We start from the raw sequence: 22,772 nt of genomic DNA on the forward strand, positions 1-22,772 counted from the left end.
TTTTAAATGTAAAAGTAGGATCTCTTATAAGAATAAATTGAGAATTGTACAGATATGATTGTGTAGAAATTCAGTCCTAAATGAAAGGATTTTTTTAATGAGAACACACTTAAGATTTAGTGATTGTTTAAGAATATTAGATATTGGGGCTATGACTTGTAAGAATTTATTGACCAGTGTCAGGATTGACCAGGAGCAGGATTTTTGGTTTTTCCTCTGCATATAACATTAGAACTGCAAATGTGTGGCCAATTTAAAATTAGTTTTATAGGTAACTCAGAAATTGCATCTTGCAAGAAACGATTTCTTACAGCATAATTAAATGGTTGTTCACTGCTATAGTTTGGAGTGTTTGGTATCATTTAAAAATTCCCACAAGGTCTGTTTTAGTTTTTCTTCTTCTGTTCATTATGTTGGCTACTGAAGTATTGCTGAACAGGTATCTGATATGTGAGAAGCAGGGTACTTTCATTTACTATTTTAAATATTTTTAAAGTTTTTATTATTTATTTATTCTTTTAACAACTTAATATTATCACCCCAAAAGCTGCAATTCAATGGAATATATGAGTAAAAATCAACTTCCAGGTAAGATATCACCATACAGTCTCTTCACCAAATAAATACTAAATTGTCGTTCAGATTATACTTAGAAGTACAGTTTGTCAAAAGATGTAATTTTTGAGAAGGCAGGCTCAAATTCTTCATCTAGGGATTCCACCTCTTCTGGAAATATGCTATGGATAGAAACTTTTATTAAATTATGAGAATTAAGTGCCCAGGAAGAAATGTATTATTACTTCCTGAAAATGTCTGAATAACAGCTATCATTTTGAATGATTTATTTTCCACACATAATTGTTCGGACATTAGAAATAAACTCATGTAGGCTTGTATGTAACACATCTTCATTTTATTCTCCTTTATAAAACAGAAAATCTGTGAAAGAAATAAGGTATTCCACCCCCAAAAGGACAACAATCTTAAAAATCCATTCTGCACAAACTATTTTTATGGTTCCTGTGAACTTATGACAAAGAATATATCTTGGAATGAGGCTTCAAAATCTAAGCCATATTCCATCGCTTGCAGTTACCTTGGATTTTAACTAGATGTGCAAGTTGACTTCTGACCATGGGGAATCCTCTCCATGCATGGATTTATGGATTGTTGAGGCCATGGCAGATAAACAGTTCCACAGAAGCAACTTCATGTTCTTCTGAGGAAGATCGATAGCACTGTGGAACAAGGAATATAAATGAGCGATGCCACAAGAGACTGCAGATGGCGTTACCAAAATACAGGCCTCAAAAATGAACTGTGAAGGTGGAAAGTCTACAAGGAAAAGAAATTTAAAACAGCTATTTGGGTTATCATGCTAAAAGCACTGATAGACATTCATTCAGCAGACATGGCACTCGCTTCTTATGCATGTAACAGTCCAAATAACTATTGATTCCAAGCTCATAAAGTAGATAAATTGTATAAATTTGTTATAAAAAGTTTTCAGCATTGCCAGAATTTTAAAAACTCAGGTGTGTAGAGGGGAAATACCAAATGAAACTATTGAAACTGTAGTAATAAAATAGTTTGGCCTTTAATAATTTCCAATTAAATTAGATTTGAAAGCTCCCCTGTCCCATAGTCATACACAAACACACCAATTTTTAAACAGTTTATAACGGCCAAAGAAGGGGTTTACATGGATGTTAATTAATGGAACTCACTTTTTAATTCGTTTTTTTTTTTAAATAAGCTGTTAATCCAGTTTAGCCTCAAATCAGTTCCATCCCATTCCTTATCTTTTCCTGATGTCTAAAAGTTAATGTCCATAAGGAGAGCTTCCTGTGGCACTTCAGGAATTATCTGATTGGGGCTAAAAAAAGAACAGTTCATAAAGTTCTCTCCCTCTTCTTCAGCCTCCACTAGGAATGACAAAGGTATTTGCAGAGGCAAATCATTCTCTTCCCCTCTCTGCTCATCCTCCTCCAGCCCCTCCTCTTCCTCTATTTCCTCCTCTCCTTCCTCTTCCTCTTCCTCTTCCTCCTCCCCAGAGCCAGACTCCTCCACTTCCTCTTCATCCTGGGCCTCTGCCTCTTCGTGTTCCTCCTCGCTCTCCTCCTCCTTCCCATCACACTCCTCTTGCTCACACTCATCATTTCTCTCCTCCTTCTCCACCAGCTGTTGGGCGGGAGACTGGTTTTCCGCCTGGGGGACAGGACTGAAGCTGAGAGAGGTGTTCCGCACACAGCTAAACAAACATTCCGGAAGCTCGGCGTCTTCCTCCCCACCAGCGGGCTGCGCGTCATTTCCGGAGGCGGAGCCCGCCGGGGAGGCGGGGCCACCTGCCTGGGCCCGCTGTGCCCGCAGCGCCTCCTGCTGGCGCTCCTGCTTCTCTTGCTGCCGCATGTCCTCGTAGACCTGGTTCATGATGAACTGGGTGGTGTTGCGCGGCGCACGCATGCCGGGCGCCCGCCACCCGTACAGGTTGACCGGCCGCAGCAGCGTGCTCACATCCACGGGCGGGTTTCTGGGGAAGGAACGGCGAGGGTGGCGGCGCAGGCCGCGGCCCCTGCGGCCCCAGCGCTTCTTCCTGCCAGGGGGTCTCGTCCAGCCGGGGTTCCAGGGCTCTTGCCAGCAGGAGCAGCAGCAAAGGCACAGCGGGTGCATGCCACACACTCGGATCACTTGCATCCGGCCGGGGTGCTTCCAGCATCCCGCCCGAGGAGGGCGCCAGGGCCCTCCCCAGCGCCGCCGGTTAGAGTGCACGGCCCTGTAGGGACTTCGGGGTGGTTGGAACCATGGGCCCTGGCCGTGCTGTTGCTTCGGCTGTTTCCTCCGGGGCTCAAACGCGGCGTTGGGGCCATAGCGGGGCCGCCGCCTGTAAGTCGGAGCGCCCCTGCGCCTTCGGTGGCTGGAAGACCAGGTGCGAAACGGGGCAGAGGATGACCAGCCGCCGCCCAGGTTAAGAGGGTCTTCCCTTTTGTTGAGGGTCTGGGTCATAGTTCACGGAGCTTCGAGAGCTCTAAATGGAAGCGTCCCAGAAGCTGTCCTCAAATTGGCCAGATCCCACGGTCTAAAGGGCCTCGTCACCCTGTGTCTCCCCTTGCAGTGCCACGTGCCTGTCGCTGAGATCCCGCCTTTCCTCACCAGGGGGACCCCTCTCCTCCACTCGCTACTAACCCGCTGTTCTGTCGTAATCTCTTGCCCTTCGCACCCGGGTTGTGTCGCCCAAGCTGGCTGGCTGGGACTGGGGCTGGATAAAGATGCTGGGGGAGGAAGATATGGATGGGCTACACGCAGCGAGAGCCGCACCCGGGCCCCACAGGCACCCGCCTCGGCAGAGGCTAGGGCTGGGCACGGGGAAGGCCGGGGTTGCGCGTTATCTTGCTGCTCGGTCTCAACCCAAGTGCTTCACGGTCGCCGTCCTGGGGGGGCTGTGGGGCGCAGGCAGGCAGGCAGCCTTTAAATACCGGCCGGAGCCCCCGCGTGCCCACTGCGTCCTTGGTTGCCCTGGGTGACAGCCAATTGGCGTCGATGGCTTTCGCTGTGCGTGGAGGTGGGGGTTCCGGCTGGAACGACGTGCCCTGTGAACATTCGCGGGGGGCTTGTGACGCAGATTTTAACAGGGGCAAAGCGAGGCTAGGCTGTGTTTGTGTTGCCCCAGTGTGTTGGCTTAAGGCTGTTTATTTGAACCCTTTGTACCACCTCCAGGCTTAGGGGTACAGAAGATGGCCCTTCAGCTAAAGTCGTGGGTTGGGGTTGGAGGAGAGGGGAGGTGCGACAATTGAAAAAGATATCCTACACCTTTGGGAGCGGGGCTGGGGCGGCGTAAGAATAAAGAGAAAGCTCTTCCAGTCGGAAAACTGGGCCACAGTCCTTATTTTATGGCCAGTGCCTACTTTTCTAACTCCTGGGAGCTGCAGTTCGAGCTACCCGAAACAAGACCGCAAACATTTATTGTGTTGCTTATTGTGTGCAGACGGACCCGTGGCACATAATCATCATGCCTACCCTGTGAGGTAGGCATTGTTGCCACTCTCACAGATCAGGGAATTGTGAGGTTAATTTGCCCAAGGTCGTGGGGCTAATGAACTTCAGGGCTAGTATTTAAGCCTGGCTTAAATACTTAAGGACATCGCTGCCCTGTACTCCACACGCACCTTAAATAGGACTCTTGTAATGAGCAAATGGAATAGGTCTGAGAAATCACTTTGCTAATTGTGATAGACCGTGAAAATCTCCGTTGATTAAGCAAACATTACCAGACTGTATATACCATGGGTTGTTGAGAATACAAATATGTCAATATGTCTTTCCTTTTGTCCCTGTATCTGCCAGACAGCACATACATTGGGAGCCTTTACAGTATTATGGGTCCGAATATCGCTTTGATTTGGGTAGACATGCGCCTACCTACTCTGATGATACTGCATGGTGGGTACATGTCATTACACATTTAGCCGTAGAATGCACAACACCAAGAGTGAACACTAATGTGAAGTATGGGTTTTGGGTGATAATGACGTGTCAATGTCGGTCATCAACTGTAACAAATGTACCACTCTGGTGGGGGATGTTTATAATGGGGGGGGGCCATGCATCAGTGAGGGAAGGGAAGATCCAGGAAATGTCTGTACCTTCTGCTCAATTGTGCTGTGAACCTAAAACTACTCTACAAAATAAAGGCTATTAAAAAATAGACATGCTTCAAGTTCAGTTCACCAATTATGAACCTCCAGTTTCTTACCCGTGGCGTGTTCCAGTACCTCATTGCATAGGGTTGTGTTAAAGATTAAATAAGGTACTGCATTAAAACACTCAGTGTAGATGCCCAGTAAGCACTTAGTAACCGTTAAATATCATCATCATATTCAAACGCTTCGGGACTTTTTAAAAATTAGTTTCAATATACAAAACAACATAGTGATTAGATAGTATATACCTCATGAAGTAATAACCCCAATAAATCTCTTACCCGTCTGATACTGTACATAGTTATTGGAATATTACTATATTCCCTATGTTGCTGTATATCCTTATGACTATTTTTTTTAAATTATACTTGACATTCAATATTATTTTATATTAGTTTTGGGTGTACATCACAGTGGTTAGACATGATTTACGAAGTGATCCCCTGACAAGTTTAGTACCCATTTGACATATACGTAGTTTTTACAGTATTATTGACTATATTCCCCCTACTGTTCTATACATCCCCACGACTCTTTTGTAACTACCAATTTGTACTTCTTAATCCCTTCACCTTTCTCACCCATCCCCCTAAACCTAATCCTATCTAGTAACCATCAATTTGTACTCTGTATCTATGGCTCTATTTTTCTGTTTGTTCAACTATTTTGTTCTTTAGATTCCACATAAAAGTGAGATCATATGGTATCTGTCTTTCTCAGTCTGACTTATTTTACTTAGCATAATACCCTTTATGTCCCTCTAGGTCCATCCACGTTGTAGAAACTTTAGGAATTTTAAAGAAGTAAATACATTATATGTAAAGATAACTACCCCTGTGCCTGATGCAAAAATAGGCATCCCTGCTCTTGTGTCCTTTTCTTCTCCCACGTTTTAGAAGCATCAAGCAGTGCTACCAGGCTTGATCCTGGAGAAAACTGTCCCAGAGTATATCCCCTTATTACCTTACCATGGTGGATGGAATTGTGCAAAATGAAACAGTGCCCACTGGGAAACTGAGTCTATACGTGCCTCCATTAAATGACATAGAATGAAAATGTGGGGAATCCCTGAAGCTTGCAAAGGTCACTTATGCATTCCTGTTGAAGACTGAGAACAGCGTGGGGGTTCCTGGAGCAGGACTCCAACCATTGCTGTGGGACCTGTAAATGCTACAGGCTTCATTCAATTTTATGTGCTCTGTGGTTTGCTGAAGACAAGCTTGCTTGACTCAAATGTCTAATACTGACAATTTTAGCCTCCAGTGTACCTTTTTGGATATAGACTCACACATTTGGAAGTTGACCTCTCCCTGTTCTGCTTATCTCAGAATGCAATGGTTATAATCCAGATTTATTTTTAGGATAAATGTGGTATACAATATAGAGTTTTCATTGAGAGCTTTAGAAATTGACCATGTTGCTATCATGGAATTCCCATCCATTTTTTTCCTTGTTTTAAAATAAAAAAAATAAACTAATAGATAATTAAGGATATCATTTTTTTTGATCAGTTGCTGTGAACTTTATACCGATAATACTAGCTTTATATACTTTTTCCATGGTGAGAGCTATATCTTTCATATTCATCCTCCCTATTAGAAATATGAATGCTATATTGTCTTGCCCCACTCTTCCTCTTAGTAGGAGAAGCAGCAAGTTACAATTTATGATTTTTAGTTTTTTCAACACATTGGCATTATAATACAAATTGTTCGGTAAATCATCCAAGAAAATTAGCACCAGAACATGTTAAACACATTCATCAGTAATTCAATTAAGGAATATTTTTAAAGACATACTTTAATTCATCCATATTCTTTAAATACTGAAACATGAAATGTTCTTATTCAATATTGAAATATAACACATTTACCATATGTTTATATATGAGGCCTGACAATTAAGTTCACAAATTTGTTTCAATGATGTTGCTAACCTTTTTTGATATCAGAGGGATTACTCCTTATGAATTTGTACCAACTGGAGAAACAGGTAACCAAGTTTACTATTTGGAAGTGTTGAAAAGACTGTGTAAAAAAAGTTAGACAACCTGAACTTTTCATCAACAATTCATGGCTCTTGCATCATGACAATGTACCAGTTCCCATGGCACTGTCTGTGAGAGAGTGTTTAACCAGTAAACAAATAACTGCATTGGAACACCCTTCCTACTCACCCAATCTGGCCCCCAGTGACTTCTTTCTTTATCCAAAGATAAAGGAAATATTGAAAGGAAGACATTTTGATGACATTCAGGACATCAAGGGTAATACGACGACAGCTCTGATGGCCATTCCAGAAAACGAGTTTCAAAATTGCTTTGAAGGGTGGACTAGGCGCTAGAATTGGTGCATAACTTCCCAAAGGCAGTACTTCGAAGGTGACCATAGTGATATTCAGCAATGAAGTATGTAGCACTTTTTCTAGGATGAGTTCTCAAACTTAATTGTCAGACCTCATATTGTATTAGTTTTCTATTCCTGCATAAAAGTTTCCCACCAACTTAGTTGCTTAAAACAACATACATGTGTTATCTCAGACTTTCCAAGTGTCAGGGATCCAGGAACAGCTTAGCTGGGTCCTCCCTTCTGGGTCTCACCAGGCTGTGATCAAGGCCTGGCAGTTTGGGTTCTCAGCCAGGGGCTCACTTCAGAAAAATCTGCTACCAAGATCTTTCATGTTATGGGCAGAATGTGTTTCTTTGTGGCTGAGTAACTGAGAGCCCCCCGCCTTTTAGCTGTCTGAAGGAGGCCTTCAGGTTTAGAGGCCACCCACAGGTCCTAGAGGACAAAAGCAGTTCCCAGAAGCTGCTCACTGGTCCTGGCCAGGGGTTTCCTCAACCTCACTCCATTAAGCCAGCAAACAGGGTCTCCCTAGTGCTTCCTAGCATGATAAGTATATGCGCACGCACACACACATGTAGATCACAATCATGGGCCTGGCAATTTTGTTATTTGTGACAGCACTCAAAGAGAGAGGATTAAACAAAGGGATGAACATGCAGAGATGGGAAATCACTGGGGTCACATTAGAGTCTGTTTGCCACATACAGCAAGTCAATTTATCAAAATATGTCCTTTATATTAACTAGTTACAACTTTATTTAGAAGATTTTAATGACAGTGTTGCATTTTGAAATTCTGATAAGAGCCATATGGTAGCATGGTTTTGCTATGCTTTATGACATGCAGACCATTATGTTACGTTGAAAACTCAGTGAAATACCGTGTATCCCCGAAAATAAGACCTAGCTGGACAATGAGCGCTAAGGCGTCTTCTGGAGCAAAAATTAATACAAGACCCATATTATATTATATTATACCCAGTATTATCTATTATATATTATTATAATACATATTATATTATATATTATATTATATTACATACATTATATTATATTATATATTGTTATATAATATTATATTATATTATATTAAAGACCTGGTCTTATAGTAAAATAAGATCAGGTCTTATATTAATTTTTGCTCCAAAAGACACATTAGAGCTTATTGTCTAGCTAGGTCTTATTTTGGGGGAAAAACGGTATTGCTATTGATTTTGTGCATTTGTGGGACTTGAATGCATCCTAACACTTGGTGGCAGTAGTCACTCATTCAAAACTCAGCCAGCAGGAGTCCCTATACAAAACAAACTGAGAAGTTAGGCACTTTGCTTTTATATTTTATCATGGATATGATATTTAAACTACTCCAGGTTGCCAATATTAATTGTTCTTTATTCTGGTGCAGTGGAATTAAGTATATTTATTAGATTTTAACATCTTTCAATCAGCTAATTAAACATAAATAAAATTCTTTAGAGAGAAGTTGGATACACCTGATATATTTGATCAGGAAAATAAAATACAACAAATATTTTTAGACTTATCTTTGTATCAAATGCAATGTTATTGGATACAAAATAATAATAATAATAGTAATAATAATAATAATAAATAGAACGCATTTTATGCACTCTCAAAGGCTTGCCTTTCTCTATCCTATTCACCCATACTAGTAATTGAAAACAAAAATGTCGGCGCCATCTAGTGGTCACAGAGACTAAGCACAAAGTAGTAAGTCAAGCTTTCCAAAGTGAGATAAAAATTAAAAATTACTCATTGCTTTCTCTTCATAATTTAGGAAGTTGTTGGGTTAGTGAGGCATATTGTGCATCTGGAAATACCATTGTGGTAGCTTTTCATTTATGAATCTTTATATTATTTAAGCAAGTTATAAAAGTTAACTTTGTAATGAGATAAATACAAAGACAATGTTTCTACAGATTTCAAGAGAAATAGGATGTAAATTTTACACTTATAATAGTACTATGTGTAGATATTATTTGCTATCATCCTTTGAAAATATTATTAATCCTATAACAACTCAGGATTTCCAGATGATTAACAGCATATTATAGTCATGTCATCTGAAAACGATGTGTACTCAGTAATGATTACTTAGAAATTTTAGTATGTAAATGTTTGCATATTAATAGTTTTAAAGTACACTCTGTTATGGGTCAATAGAATGCAGTGTCCTTTCCCATGGAAAATAACCTGTGATATTTAGAAAAAAATAAATATGTGTATCAAATGAATATATGTAGAAAAAAAGTTACGTTATTTAAAAGGTACCACATTTAATCAGGGGTGGGTTTTAGAATTAGAGAGTTCAGTTAAGAATGTGAGGCATTTGTAATGGATATTTAAATATGATACATTGAGAAGGAATACTAAAATCTTATCCTCACATTTGCCGGGTTACAGTAATCACTTTCTCCTTCTAGAGTTCATGGTGAATTACATCTGCAAAGCAGCCTTGTGAGGAGGCAGTCATAATGCCTGTGAGAATGTCAACTTGCCTTATAACGTTTGTATAATAATGGTCTTTTTATCCCAGTATTTTTTTTCCTTTTTTTTTTTTTTTTTTTTTTTTTTTTTTTTTTTTTTTTTGCTCAACTCCCTGCCGCCACCTTCCATGATTTTATAATAATGGTGCACTGAGAGGCTGTGAGGACAGAGAGGTAGTCTGTGCTATTTGCTGGGGAATCTGAGATCATCAATAATGTTCCTCTGGGCATGGCATTATGGCTTTCATGGGCCCTTTCCTCTATTAAAAAATAATAATAAATATAATTTATGTCTTAAGCTATAGAGATTAATATATTGTAGGCAAGATTCTCTACTGCATGTTTATTATTATATTATTATCATGTTTTCTTTTTATTGAAAAATAAAAACATTTGCATAACTCCCTAAAATTGTCATGAGCCCCGGGCACTGTGCCTACTGTGAATAATGAGTAAATCAGCCCTGCCTTCTGGGATTCTTCCTGTACCCTCAGGGCCCTGTGCATCTCATTCCATCCTTCTGCTTGTCTTCCAGAGGCTGGGTATCTGGAGGACTACTTTCCACCCCAAAATGTTTCTTCAAATGTGACTCAAAGGCCCTTGGCCATTTGGAAGTCATTGTGACATACAGAAAGGTAATACTGAGCTTGGCATCTATATTAATCTGTTCGAGCTGCCATAAAAATATACCAATGACTGGTGGCTTAAACAATAGAATTTTATTTCTTACAGTTCTGAAGGTTGGACCATTTCAGAGCAAGATGTCAGTTGATTTGGTTCCTGGTGGGAGTTCTCTTCTTGGTTTGTGGGTGGCTGACTTCTTGTTATGTCCTCATATGGACTTTCTTTAGTACACACACACACACACACACACACACACACACACACACACACCTATTTTTCTTCTTCTTATCATAAGAACGCCATCATAAAAACTCATCTTTATCAGGTCATCTAACCTTAATTAAACTACCAAAGGCTCCATATCTACATACAATCACATTGGGGGTAGGCCTTCAATATATGAACTTTGGGGAGACACAACATTCAGTCCATAGCAGCTTCTCTGTCCAGTCTGTACATCATTTTCTTGCATTACAAAACAGGGGAAAGCTATGTCTGTGGTTTTTGAGGCAGAACAGAGGAGTGGAACAGAACTCCACGGGACTGTGACATCAACCCTTAACCAATGGCAAGTTACTTAAGCTCTCTCTCTGATGTGTGATTTGGAATAGTCATACTTATCCCCAATTCCTAGGATGTTGTGAATTAATACATGTGAGTTAATATTAGGTTGGTGCAAAAATAATTGCAAAATCCGCAATTACTTTTATACCCATCTAATACATGTGAATCAATAAAACTTAGTAGATGCCTGGTACATTGTTTACGCCCAAGTATTGGTTGCTGTTATAACAATGTGTGTATATTTATGGACTAACTTTAAAACAAATTTATAGTATGCTTCAAAGTTAACCTCTCAGCTTAAAAATGATTTTCTGGCACTACTGGCTGAGGTATACACTCTTATGGTTTCTTGTATTTTATCATCTTTATAGCAATGGTGTCCTGTAGCTCTTAATATTTTAAATAAATTAACATTGTGTAAAGTTGTCTAATAACTCTATGGACTCATTCTGGGAATTATCTATTTGTCTACTGTCAGTGTTAGTAATTTAATCTCTTTAAAATGCATATGGTGACATCTAGTGGATTATTTTTCTTTCCTCCTTATTGCTTCCCCTCCATATTTTCCACAAATGCAAATAAAAGTAACACTAGAAGATAGTTTTGACTAAAACTATATATCTATGTTAAAAATAATTTAGCAATGTGTTAGCAATGAGAATTTCGCTAAAACTTCGAATTTTGGTAAAGATGGATGCAATTCTTTTTCTTGAACTATAACAAAAGAATCAAAACCAAATCATCAATTTGGCTGCCTCATTGGCATACAGAACTGGAAAAGTTAGGGCCGCTCTTAGTCTGTTTCTTTGTCCAAAAAGAGAATAACTATTTTTATTTTAGAAATAGAATAGTAAAATGGCTTCATTAAATATTACAAATATTTCATTATTGTTATCAATGCCACCACCGATATTTTCTATATATTTCTAAGAAGATTTAAGGGTAGAGAAAAAAGGTGATAGTCTATGGGGAGTCACCATTTGCTTAATCCTACCAGGATTTGCAGACAGTGGTAGGTAGAATTTTAAAGATCATTCTCCAAGATGTCTGATCTCTGGTTATTCAACATTTATCTAGGTACTGCTGCTAAATTTTTTTGCAGATGTAATTAAAGTCTCAGATCAGTTGACTTTAAAATATAGATTACCGAGGTGGGTATGACCCTATCAACTGAATGCTTTAATAGCAGAGAGTTTTCTTGGGATAGCAGCATAAGAGCAAAGCAATAAGATCAGAAGTATCTTAATATAACATAAGATCCAATATGCCATTGCTGGCTTTGAATATGGAAAGGGCCATATAATGAATGTGGACCTCCTTTAGAATGTGAGAGGGGCCCACAGCTAACATCCAGGGATTGGGGACCTCGGTTGCACAACCCCCTAAAAATAAAATCTTCCAACAAACTGCATGAGCTAGTGGAAGTGGGTTAGTTTGCATGTCTTCTGTGAAGTGCCCAGATGGCAGCACTTTGACTTTAGTCTCATGAAATCTTAAGCAGAGAACCCAGATGAGTCATGAAGGACTTCTGACCTACACAGACTATCAGATAAAAAATGGGTGTTGTTTAAGCTGCTAATTTTGTAGCAATATGTTTTAAGCGGCTGTAGAAAACTAATATAGAGACATAATGTTAGGATTAAATTCTACTTTTAGTCTAATTCACAATAATGTGGTTGTGAGGGAGTGTATCTAAAAATTCAGAACCCAAACTCTTACAATTTCTACCTATCATCAGATTGTAGTGCTTGATGGTTATTCTATTGTAAGCTTTTAAACAAATTATGATTAAATACATGATTAGTTTTTCTCTATAGGTCTCAAGCAAATTAACATATACTTTTCTTATTAGATACATATTTGTGTTCATACTTTTTAACTGAAATGAGGAAATGCGTATGCAGCTAAAGTGGAGAGATATTAGAACAATTCTCTTTAATTGTTACACTACAGAAATTCTATATTTAGCTATATTGTTTACAAACAATGCCATATGATGAATGATATGGAACAATGAGAAAAAGTTTAGATAATTGAGATGAAGAAGTATATTTGCCTAAAAGAGATAGTTGAAAATAAAAATATATATTATGTTTTTAAATGTTGGAGATGTAATGCCAAATAATTGTCTCACTTTTTACTTTATTATATAAGTTCAAAAATAGATAATGCAGTGATGAAAAAGTTTGATATTAAACCATCTTAGCGAGGTTGTAGAGGACCATGCACTCCCCACACTTTTGGTGAAAATGTAAGTGTGTGTAACATGTTTGAAAGGCAATTTAGTAACATTTATTAAAATTTAAAATAATACACTCTTTGATCCAGATTTCCGCTTCTATGAATTTATTCATAGATGTATTCTCACATGTACACAAAGGATATTCTTTGTGATTTTAGTGTAAAAACAAAAATAAAATGTACATCCATATAATGGGCTGATATGTGATTTTCAGAATCAATAAAGCTGTATTCGTATGTGCTGATACGGAAAAATCACCAAGAATAATTTTTCAGATGAAACAAGCAAGACTAAAAATAATGTTTATCTTTCGTATTTAAAAATCCACGTTTACATGGATAAATACATACAGAATGGTGATATGTATATACATATAGTGCATGCCCATATATATTTGTGTAAAAAGGGGGAAATTATTTATGTGCAAGTTTTTGTCTCTCATGGAAAACTTCATAAAGGTATGCAAGAAACCATTGACTAGTTATTTCTTGGGAGTGGAACTTGGGGTTTTCAGCTGTTAGTAGAAGGAAACTCAACTTTCATTGTGTATTTTTTGTTATCTTTCATCTTTTAACCATATGCCTGTATTGCAATCATACATTTCAGAAAGAGCAACTTTACTTAGAAGACATTCCTGAACTTCTTCCCTAGAATGGTTATCATATTATCATCTATATTTTTCCAATTTTGTATTTTATTTTTTTCACAGGCACAGAAATACACCAACTAACTAGTCAGTTTAGCAAAGGTCTCAAACGAGTTGACAGGTCTTTAAGATGACAAAATATTACTATTCAAAAACTGAAGCTCTGTGTATTATTGTTATGATTATTTGCATGTTGTAATTTTAATGAATATTTTCCCACAAGACCATTGTAATTTTCAAATACTTTTATTTTCTTCATTTTCTTTAATGAATTTGGAAATAGAAACATGCTTTAATAAAAAAAGGAAATAGAAAGGTTTAATTAAAAAATCTAAATTCATAATAAACTAAAGTGTTCATTTTTAATTTTTCTTTCTTATATGATCAATTTGAACTTATATAAAATCTGAATCCCTAAAACTTGCAAATTACGTGTGATTTATAAGAATATTTGTGAAATATTCACTATAATTTAGTTTTGCTCTTTCTGTACATCTTCCTAGTTTATTCCTGACTCATCTGGTGTTTTCTAAGATTAATTAACTGCCATCACATCTTAAAAACTTTGAGTTGTATTTTATGTTATGATATCATTTTTCAGAACAGAATGTGAAAGTATCATGCTGACGTTTGTTTGTGAAGAGAGCGGTAAGAATTATTTTGTTATAGTAAGCATGGTAATGCTAATCATTATCTGATTTAGACAAGACTCCCAATAGGCAAACGAGGTAGGCACATATATGCTTGAGGAGTTTTGCTGAGATTGATAGGGTTTCCGTCCAATCGAATATCTTCTAGTGCTTTACGAATATAAGTCAAGTTTTTAGCATCGCAGAAGGTATTTTCATGCAGCTCCCAAATGTTGTTATTCTAAAAAAGATGAAAATAAATTATGAGACAAAATATAACACATTTTTGGTATTGATTAGAAACATAGTCCATTTACTTCACCCCCATTTTTACCCTTTTTGTTCTTTCCCTCATCCAAAAATGTACTTTCTGTAATTATTATACATCAAGCACCTTCTAGACAATGGGGATAAACCAATTAACAACATGGACATGTGCTTGCCCTTGTAGGGCTTATATTTCAGTAATGGGAATATAAAATAAGGAAGTGAAAATATAAATTTACAGAAAATAAATTATTTCCAAAAACAATAAGAACTATGAAGAAAGGATGGTGGCTATGAAAAGTTATCTTGAAGGATAGCAATGGAGCTGAGAATGGAATGACAGGAAGACATGGGCATTGAAAGAGCCAAAGTAAGAATACCCCAGGTAGCGAGAATATCAAGTTCAAATTCTAAGTAGCCTGGAATGTTCTATAATGAGAAAAGAGTCAACATGGTTGAAGAGAAATGAAGGAGAGAGTGAGCAAATATCAAGAAGACAGCAGGGCCCAGAACTAGATTTTTTAAAAAGTAGCTTTATTGAATATATTTCACAAATCATAAAATTTACCAACTTAAGTGTAAAATCCACAGGGTTTCAATATATTTACAGACTTGTGTAAGCATCACCACAATTTAATTTAAGAAAATTTTAAACACCTCCCTAAGAAACTCCATAAGATATTAGCAACAACTTCCCATTTTTTCCCTACCTCTAGCCCTGGCAACTTCTAAACTACTTTCTGTTTCTATGGATTTTTCTAATCTGGACATTTCATATAAATGAAATCATACGATGTATCATCTTTTGTGACTGGGTCCTTCCACTGTAAATTGCATTTGCAAGGTTCATACGTGTTGTAGCATGTATCAGTACTTTTTTTCTTCTTTTTTTATTGCCCAATAATAGTTCATTGTATGGATATACCATCACTTTATTTATTCATTCATAAATTAATGGGAATTTGGATTGTTTCCACTTTTTGGCTCTTCAGTGAACATTTGTGTACAAATTTTGTGTGAACATATGTTTTCAATTCTGTTGGGTATAAGTTTAAATTTAAAGTTACAATTTAAAAAGCCTTAAAAATAAAGACATCCTGCCATTGGCAATGATATGAATGAACCTAGAGAACATTATTCTAAGTGAAATAAGCCAACAAAGAAAAACAAATATCGTATAATCTCACTTATATGTGGACTCTAAAAGTGTCAAATTCATAGAAACAGAGAGTAAAATAATGGTTACCAGGGCCTGGGGGAAAGGGGAGTGGCTGATACGGTAAAATGTTGGTCAAAGAGGATAAAATTTGTTATTCAGGATGAATAAGTTCTGGAGATGTAATGTACACCATGATAACTATAGTTAATAACACTGTACTGTATACTTGAAATTTGTTGAGAGTGGATCTCAAGTGTTCTCACCACACACACGCACACAAGGTAATTATGTGAGGTGATGGAAATGAGAATTAGCTTGATTTTGCTGGTCATATACTAACTCTATGTTTAACATTTTGAGGAACTGCCAAACTGTTTTTCAAAGTAGTTGCACCATTTTACACTTCTACTAACAATGTTTGAGAGTTCCAATTTTCTCTGCATCCTAAACAACACTTGTGATTGTCAAACTCTTTTATTTTAGCCAACTAGGTGGGTGTGACATGGTATCCCATTGTGGTTTAGTTCACTGCTAGTGTATACAAGTACAATGATAATTTACATTGATTTTATAACTTGCCACATTGCTGAGCTCATTTATTAGTTCAAATAGTTTAATGGATTACTTATGACTTTCTATATAAAAGACCTGTAGATCTGTTTTGGGAGTATTTTTTTCTTAATATTAAGTATTCCAAACCACAAATATGTTATCTTTCCTCATTTAGATCTCTTTCACCCCAGCTTTATTGAGGTATAATCGACACTTAAAATTGTATATACTGAGGGTGCCAAAAAATGTATATGCATTTTTTTCTTTTTTTTTTAATTTATTTTTAATTTATTGGGGTGACAATTGTTAGTAAAATTACATAGATTTCAGGTGTGCAATTCTGTATCACATCATCCATAAATCACACTGTGTGTATGCATTTTAAGAAAGGAGAAAACCATATTAAAATTGTAATACAGTGAATGGTGCTAGCATTCATTTGATTAATGCCATCTTTTGAGCGAACATCATACTACACATTACTACTGTAATTCAATTCAACTTCAAAAAGTAATACATAGATATCTCTTAAAATGTGTGCATTTTTGGGGTACTCCTGGTATTTAAGGTGTATAGTATAATGTTTTGATATATGTGTACATTGCAAAATGACTACCACAATCAAGCTAATTAACATTTTCATCACCTCACATAATTATCTTGTGTGTGTGTGTGTGTTCGTGTGTGTGTGGTGAGAACACTTGAGATCCACTCTCAACAAATTTCAAATATACAATACAGTGTTATTAACTATAGTTATCATGGTGTACATTACATCTCCAGAACGTACTCATCCTGAATAACAAATTTTATCCCCTTTGACCAACATTTTACCATATCAGCCACTCCCCTTTCCCCCAGGTCCTGGCAACCATTATTTTACTCTCTGCTTCTATGAATTTGACACTTTTAGATTCCACATATAAGTGAGATTATACGATATTTGTTTTTCTGTGTTGGCTTATTTCAGTTAGAATAATGTTCTCTAGGTTCATCCACATCGTTGCCAATGGCAGGATGTCTTATTTTTAAGGATTTTTAAATTATATTTTTATTATATTCCATTGTACACATATACCACAATTTCTTTATTGATTCATCTATTGACAGACATGTAAGAGCCGTTTCCATATCTTGGCTACTGTTAATAATGCTGCTATGACCACGGGAGTACAGATACCTCTTCAAGATACTGATTTCATTCCCCTTAGACCCAGAAATGGGATTGTTGGATCATATGTAGTTCCGCTTTTAATTTTTTGAAGAACCTCTATACTCTTTTTTATAATGACTGTACCACTTTGCATTCCTACCAACAGTATACAAAGGTTTCCCTTGCTCTACATACTCACCAACGCTAATTATCTTTGGTCTTTTTGATAATAGCCATTCTAAAAGGTGTGAGGTAATATAATATCTCAGTGTAGTTTTGGTTTGCATTTCCCTGATGAGTAGTGATGTAGAACACATTTACAATATACCCGTTGGCCATTTGTATGTCTTTCTTCAAGGAATGTCTATTCAGGTTCTTTACCAATATTTTAACTGAGCTATTTGTTTTTTTCTATTGAGTGCTTGAGTTCTGTATACCGGGATGCCAAAAAATGTATACACATGACTTGTATTCATCTTTTGTTATCGGTATATACTGAGTATTACAATTTTAATACAGTGGTTTTTTTTCTTAAAATATGTATACATTTCTCTGGCACCCTTGTATATTTTGAATATTAACCCGTCATCAAGTGTATGGTTGCCAAATATTTTCTCCCATTCTTTAGGTTATCTCTTCTCTCAGTTGATTGTTTCCTGTGCTCTGCCAAAGTCTTTTAATATGTTGTAGCTTTCAGTATACAGATCTGTGCTTCTTTTGTTAAAAATTATTCTTAGGTATTTTATTATTTTTGTGACTACTATAAATAAAATTGTTTTCTTAATTTTATTTTTACATCCTTCATTTCCAGTGTATACATATACAATTAATACTAGTGTATGATGTTATACACAAGTATAAATGCCACATTGATGAACTCATTGATTAGATTTCTTCTTTGACCCATTGCTTATTAAGGAAAGGGCTGTTAAATATCTACATATCGGTGAATTTTTCAATTTTTCTTTGTTGTTGACTTCTACTTTAGTTTCACTGTAATCTGAAAAATATTTTGTATGATTTCAACTCTTTTCAATTTGTTGAAGCCTGTTTTGTGGGTTAGTATATGGTATATCCTGGGATGTGTTCTTCGTACACTTGAGAATAAGGCATATTTTGCTGTTTGGGGGTGGAACGTTTTGTAGATGACTCTTAGGCCTAATTGATTTGTAGTGTTGTTCAAGTTTTCTCTTTTCCAGTTGACCTTATGGATAGTTGTTCTACCCATTGTTAAAAATGCAGTTTTGAAGTATCCAACTATTGTTGAATTGTCTATTTTTTCCCTTCAATTTTAAACAGCTTATTCTTCACACATTTTGAGACTCTGTTGTTAAGTGCATATATGTTTTTATATTCCTGATGGATTGACTCTCTTATCATTACAGAGTATCCATGAGGAATAATGCAGATTTAGTGCTTAAGCATTACATGGTTCCCTTTGATAAGTAATATAATAGATACATGTTGTTAATAATAACTGTGTCTCACATTTAAGTATTTATCATGTTCCTGTAACTGTACTACCCACTTTATAAACTAAACCTGAGATGCAGGGAGGGTCAGGTACTCGTCTAATCATTAAATAGTGTTGGAGTTGAATTTCAGCCTAGGAAATTTGGCTTTGCCAAAGCCATCATTCTTGATTACTAAATGTTGGCAAACATTTTTAAAAATAAATATAAATTGAAGACAATGTAAATGAAAAGCAGTTTTATATTAGATATTGGTGAAAGAGAAATATTTTAAAAGGTATATGTAGTGCCTTTTTAAACCATAAAATAGGAAACACAAAGCCAGTAAGTTTTTTAAAAAAATCTCATATTGTATATATGAGCACATTGTGTTTAAATATAACACGGGTGACCTGATTACTTTGTAGAGTCAATATCATCACAGACAATAGTATTAAAATTTAATTTACAACTGCAAAATACATTCCAAGATTTCCTTGAGGATTACCTTGAAATCCTTCTTCCAGTCATAGATAAGGCAAGAAATCCTCATATATATAAAAATTCACCCCCAGAATAAAAGACCAACAGAGAGCCATCCAAAAACAAGATGAGGACTAGAAGGGATATACACGGAACATTTAGAAAGTAAACACTGGCAGAAAAACTCTCAACAGAGACATGTATCCAAGACTCAGAGACAGATATATGTAAAAGGATACCAGAAAAGTGTGGAAATATATATGTTAATAGGAATAAGAGAAAAGACACAGAGGTAAATATTTACAGAATTCACAGAGAAAAACACAGGAATTACAGACCTGCCCTCATATAGCAAAATCATTTCTTGTGATGGTTTACATTTTTTCTGTAAAAGATTGTAATGTTACACTATGATATTGTTTCTTTGAACACACAATGGATGTATTCTCTACAGATTTATTCCACAGAACAGATGAAATTATTGCAGAAAGTTGATTACAGCTGTAGCCCAAAAGTTACTCACATCCAAAAGAAAAATGATTTTTCTTTGTTTTAACAACCACAAATGTTGTTTTGAGCATATTTTTAATATATTTAAATGAATTATATTAATATTTAGAAAATATTAGATCAAAACACATTTTGAAATGTGTTTTCACTCGTAACTTCAAAGATAAAATATAGCTTAATGGGATTTAAAATAACAAATTTTTAAATGTGTTGGTTTAGGAAAAAAACTTCATATTCTTAATTCACAGAGATGGAAGTGTGTCATCTCTCAGCAGATAGGAATGCCCTAGGATTGAATTTAATTCACTACATAAAAGCTAAAATTAAAAAGCTAAAGTTAAAATTAAAAATTGAAATTGACACTTTTCCTCTGGAAGCTAGAAATCAAATTAGATTTTTCTTTCTCTCTTTTTCTCTTCCTTTTCTAATCCTCACACACTTCTTTAGCAGACAAAGCTTTCAATTGTTTTCCAAAAAAAGCTTTGTGTGCCCACAAATTCATTATGCTTTGGCAAATAATGAAAATAAAAACTAAGATTACCATAAATAAATCAGCATAGGGTCATGGATGTACAAATAACTTGCACTCAGACTGAGAGAAAGAATGAATGAGAGATAGGAGACAGAGAAAAGAAAAAGAAAATTGTCACAGAGTGTCCTCATGCCATTATAAACAGCTTCTTATGTCCCAACTTACTCCTATGTGTTTCTGTTTTCCATGGAGCTAGTGGGCATATCTTACTACATAGAACAAGCTTACCTGGAGATGAAGGGCCCGTAGGTTTTCTGGGAGTGGCAGAGGGATGTGGTCCAAGTTGTTATCAGTGAGGTAGAGATGACGGAGATCATACATGTCCTATAAACATTCCAAATGTAGGGACTTAATAAAAATTAATGGTGCCACAGTTGTATTTCCCATTACTTGTCCATGCAACTAATTATAAAATAACACATGCCTTTCCAAATCTTGCTTTGTAAAGTTGAGGCAAATTCGTTTTCTGAGTCAGTAGACAATTCAAATGAATTTTGCAAGAATTGAGGGCAAGCAGATATCTCTTGTGAAAATGAAAAATGTTTCTCAATCTCTGAAAAGAAACTTGCTTTGTCCACTTTAACTTTCTCAATTGAAGTAAGGTAGGGACTTCCCATTCTCTATTCTGCAATAGAATTTTGAGGATTTTGGAGAGGCATAGCAAGAATTTTCTTCATGTTATAGAGATGGAGAAATGAGAATTTCTCCCCAACCAAAGCCTGCTCTTTCTAGCCTGAGTTCCAGGAAAAGGACAGCCTAGCAAGACAGAGAAAGTTTAGACAATAGCAGGTGCACTGTAGCCAAATGCCACAGAACAAACTGTGACTCACCACACCCATGACAACAAAAGATGAGTGGAGAGACTAGACTCTAATGAGTCTTGCCAGACTCTAATGAGGTGCCCGAATTCTCTGCCCAACAGGGTGGTGTCACAGAAAGGCTAGTGGAGAGACAAGATTTTCATCACGGCCCAGTGCTAATGGGCCCACATGACTCCCTGGAAGTAATGGGATGTCCCTTCTCTATATTTTTAATTACTTGTTCACCATATATTTAGAGAAGCAGCTTGAACAGAGTGAGGATGGGTAAGAAAGCCAGTTGGTTACTCTTCTCAGACCCTATGTTCTTATTCCAAGCAAGTCACTCTAGCCCCAAACTTGCTTCCTGCACTGAGAAAACAAAATTTGTAAGATGAATTGAATCCATCCTTCTATAAGGTAATTTAGAAGCCTTCTATCCTTAAGGCATCAAACCACACCCTGTACATGTAGTTATCCATTTAACCACGTTAAATACTCTCCTTGAGTGGAATACATTTTGTTGTTGTTGTTGTTGTTTTGTTTTTATTAAGGAGGGCGCAGCTCACAGTGGCCCACGCAGGGACTCAACAGGCCGCCTTGGTGCCACCAGCACCACTCTCTAACCAACTGAGCTAACCAGCCACACTCTCCTTGAGTGGAATTCTTGGTAAATACAAATACAAATTATCTGGCTTACACCATTTACAGGTACAATTTATAGATTGGTGATGCAGACAGAGAGACCCACTTATTCCGGTTCTGCTTTCGGTTCTTTGTCCTTGACTAGCCTCAAAACATGCCAGAACACAGTATTTTCTCAAAGCATGGTAAGTAATGTTCTAAAGTTTATTTCAGTAGTTAAAAGTCTCATCAAAGTGAATTTCTTTATAGAAATAAAAAGACTAGTCACGCAAATGGGATGGGTAGAGGAAAGTCTTTCATATGAAAATTTAAAACTCACTTTAAATGCTTCTTGCTTTATTCCTTTCCTTCCAAGTCTGTTGTTGCTAATATCAATGAATGTCAAAGTGTTTGGCAACTCGGGGAGTTGCCTTATTTTGTTGTCACTTAGGACAAGCTCTCGGAGTTGAGGCAGCTTTCTGAATGCATCTTCATCAATCTCAGATATTAAATTTGATGTCAGATCAATTCTTCTTAAATCATCTTGGAGGAAAAAAATGAAGGAAGTAGTTAAATATTCTTGAAAGTTTTTTGTTCACATCAAAATATGAATGTAAATTTCCCTCATACAAGCAAATATAAGCATGAATTTAATTAGCAATCAACAGCTAATGAAAAAATTATTTCTAACTACTTAATAAAAATGTAATTGTTTCCTCCAACTACGGTTCATATTTATGTATTAAAACTTTATGTAACTCAAGTAAAGAAACTGGTACAGTATATTCAAAATAACTAGACTTTTCCCTATATTCTAAATAAACTTAATCTGGATATTACTATTTAAAACGTTTTCCTCAGTGATGACAGATTGTTGTGTTTTCCAGTAGTCAAAGATACATTAGCATTGAAATACAATGGCATTAAAAAGGAATTTCCAGTGATTAAAACACTTTATAAAGACAAGTACGAAAGTTCTTCTAAGTTAGCA

At 36.4% G+C, this 22,772-nt stretch overlaps 2 protein-coding genes across 3 annotated transcripts in view; both read right to left on the reverse strand.

Annotated features, from left to right (window-relative positions):
* Positions 1–637: 637 nt before the first annotated feature.
* Positions 638–3,003, reverse strand: CCER1 (coiled-coil glutamate rich protein 1). Of its 2 annotated transcripts, XM_033118189.1 has the most exons (3): positions 2,151–3,003; positions 1,097–1,238; positions 638–737 (listed from the first exon to the last, which is right to left on the reverse strand). In XM_033118189.1, exons 1-2 carry the CDS (start codon positions 3,001–3,003, stop codon positions 1,210–1,212), a joined length of 882 nt encoding a protein of 293 aa, XP_032974080.1. In that variant the 3' UTR covers positions 638–737; positions 1,097–1,209. The 2 variants fall into 2 exon arrangements, with proteins under 2 accessions (XP_032974080.1, XP_032974081.1); XM_033118190.1 differs by lacking the exons at positions 638–737; positions 1,097–1,238 and adding an exon at positions 1,741–1,876.
* A 10,851-nt stretch (positions 3,004–13,854) lies between these two features.
* EPYC (epiphycan) overlaps positions 13,855–22,772 on the reverse strand; it is a 37,594-nt gene continuing 28,676 nt past the window's right edge. Inside the window, exons 5-7 of the mRNA XM_033117433.1 lie at positions 22,122–22,324; positions 20,589–20,684; positions 13,855–14,494 (exon numbers count right to left, since the gene is read on the reverse strand). Coding sequence (XP_032973324.1) covers positions 14,324–14,494; positions 20,589–20,684; positions 22,122–22,324 — 470 coding nt within the window. The 3' untranslated portion in view covers positions 13,855–14,323. The remainder of the gene's footprint in view (positions 14,495–20,588; positions 20,685–22,121; positions 22,325–22,772) is intronic.

Source organism: Rhinolophus ferrumequinum, chromosome 10 (genome assembly GCF_004115265.2).
Source record: "Rhinolophus ferrumequinum isolate MPI-CBG mRhiFer1 chromosome 10, mRhiFer1_v1.p, whole genome shotgun sequence".
Taxonomy (NCBI): domain Eukaryota; kingdom Metazoa; phylum Chordata; class Mammalia; order Chiroptera; family Rhinolophidae; genus Rhinolophus; species Rhinolophus ferrumequinum.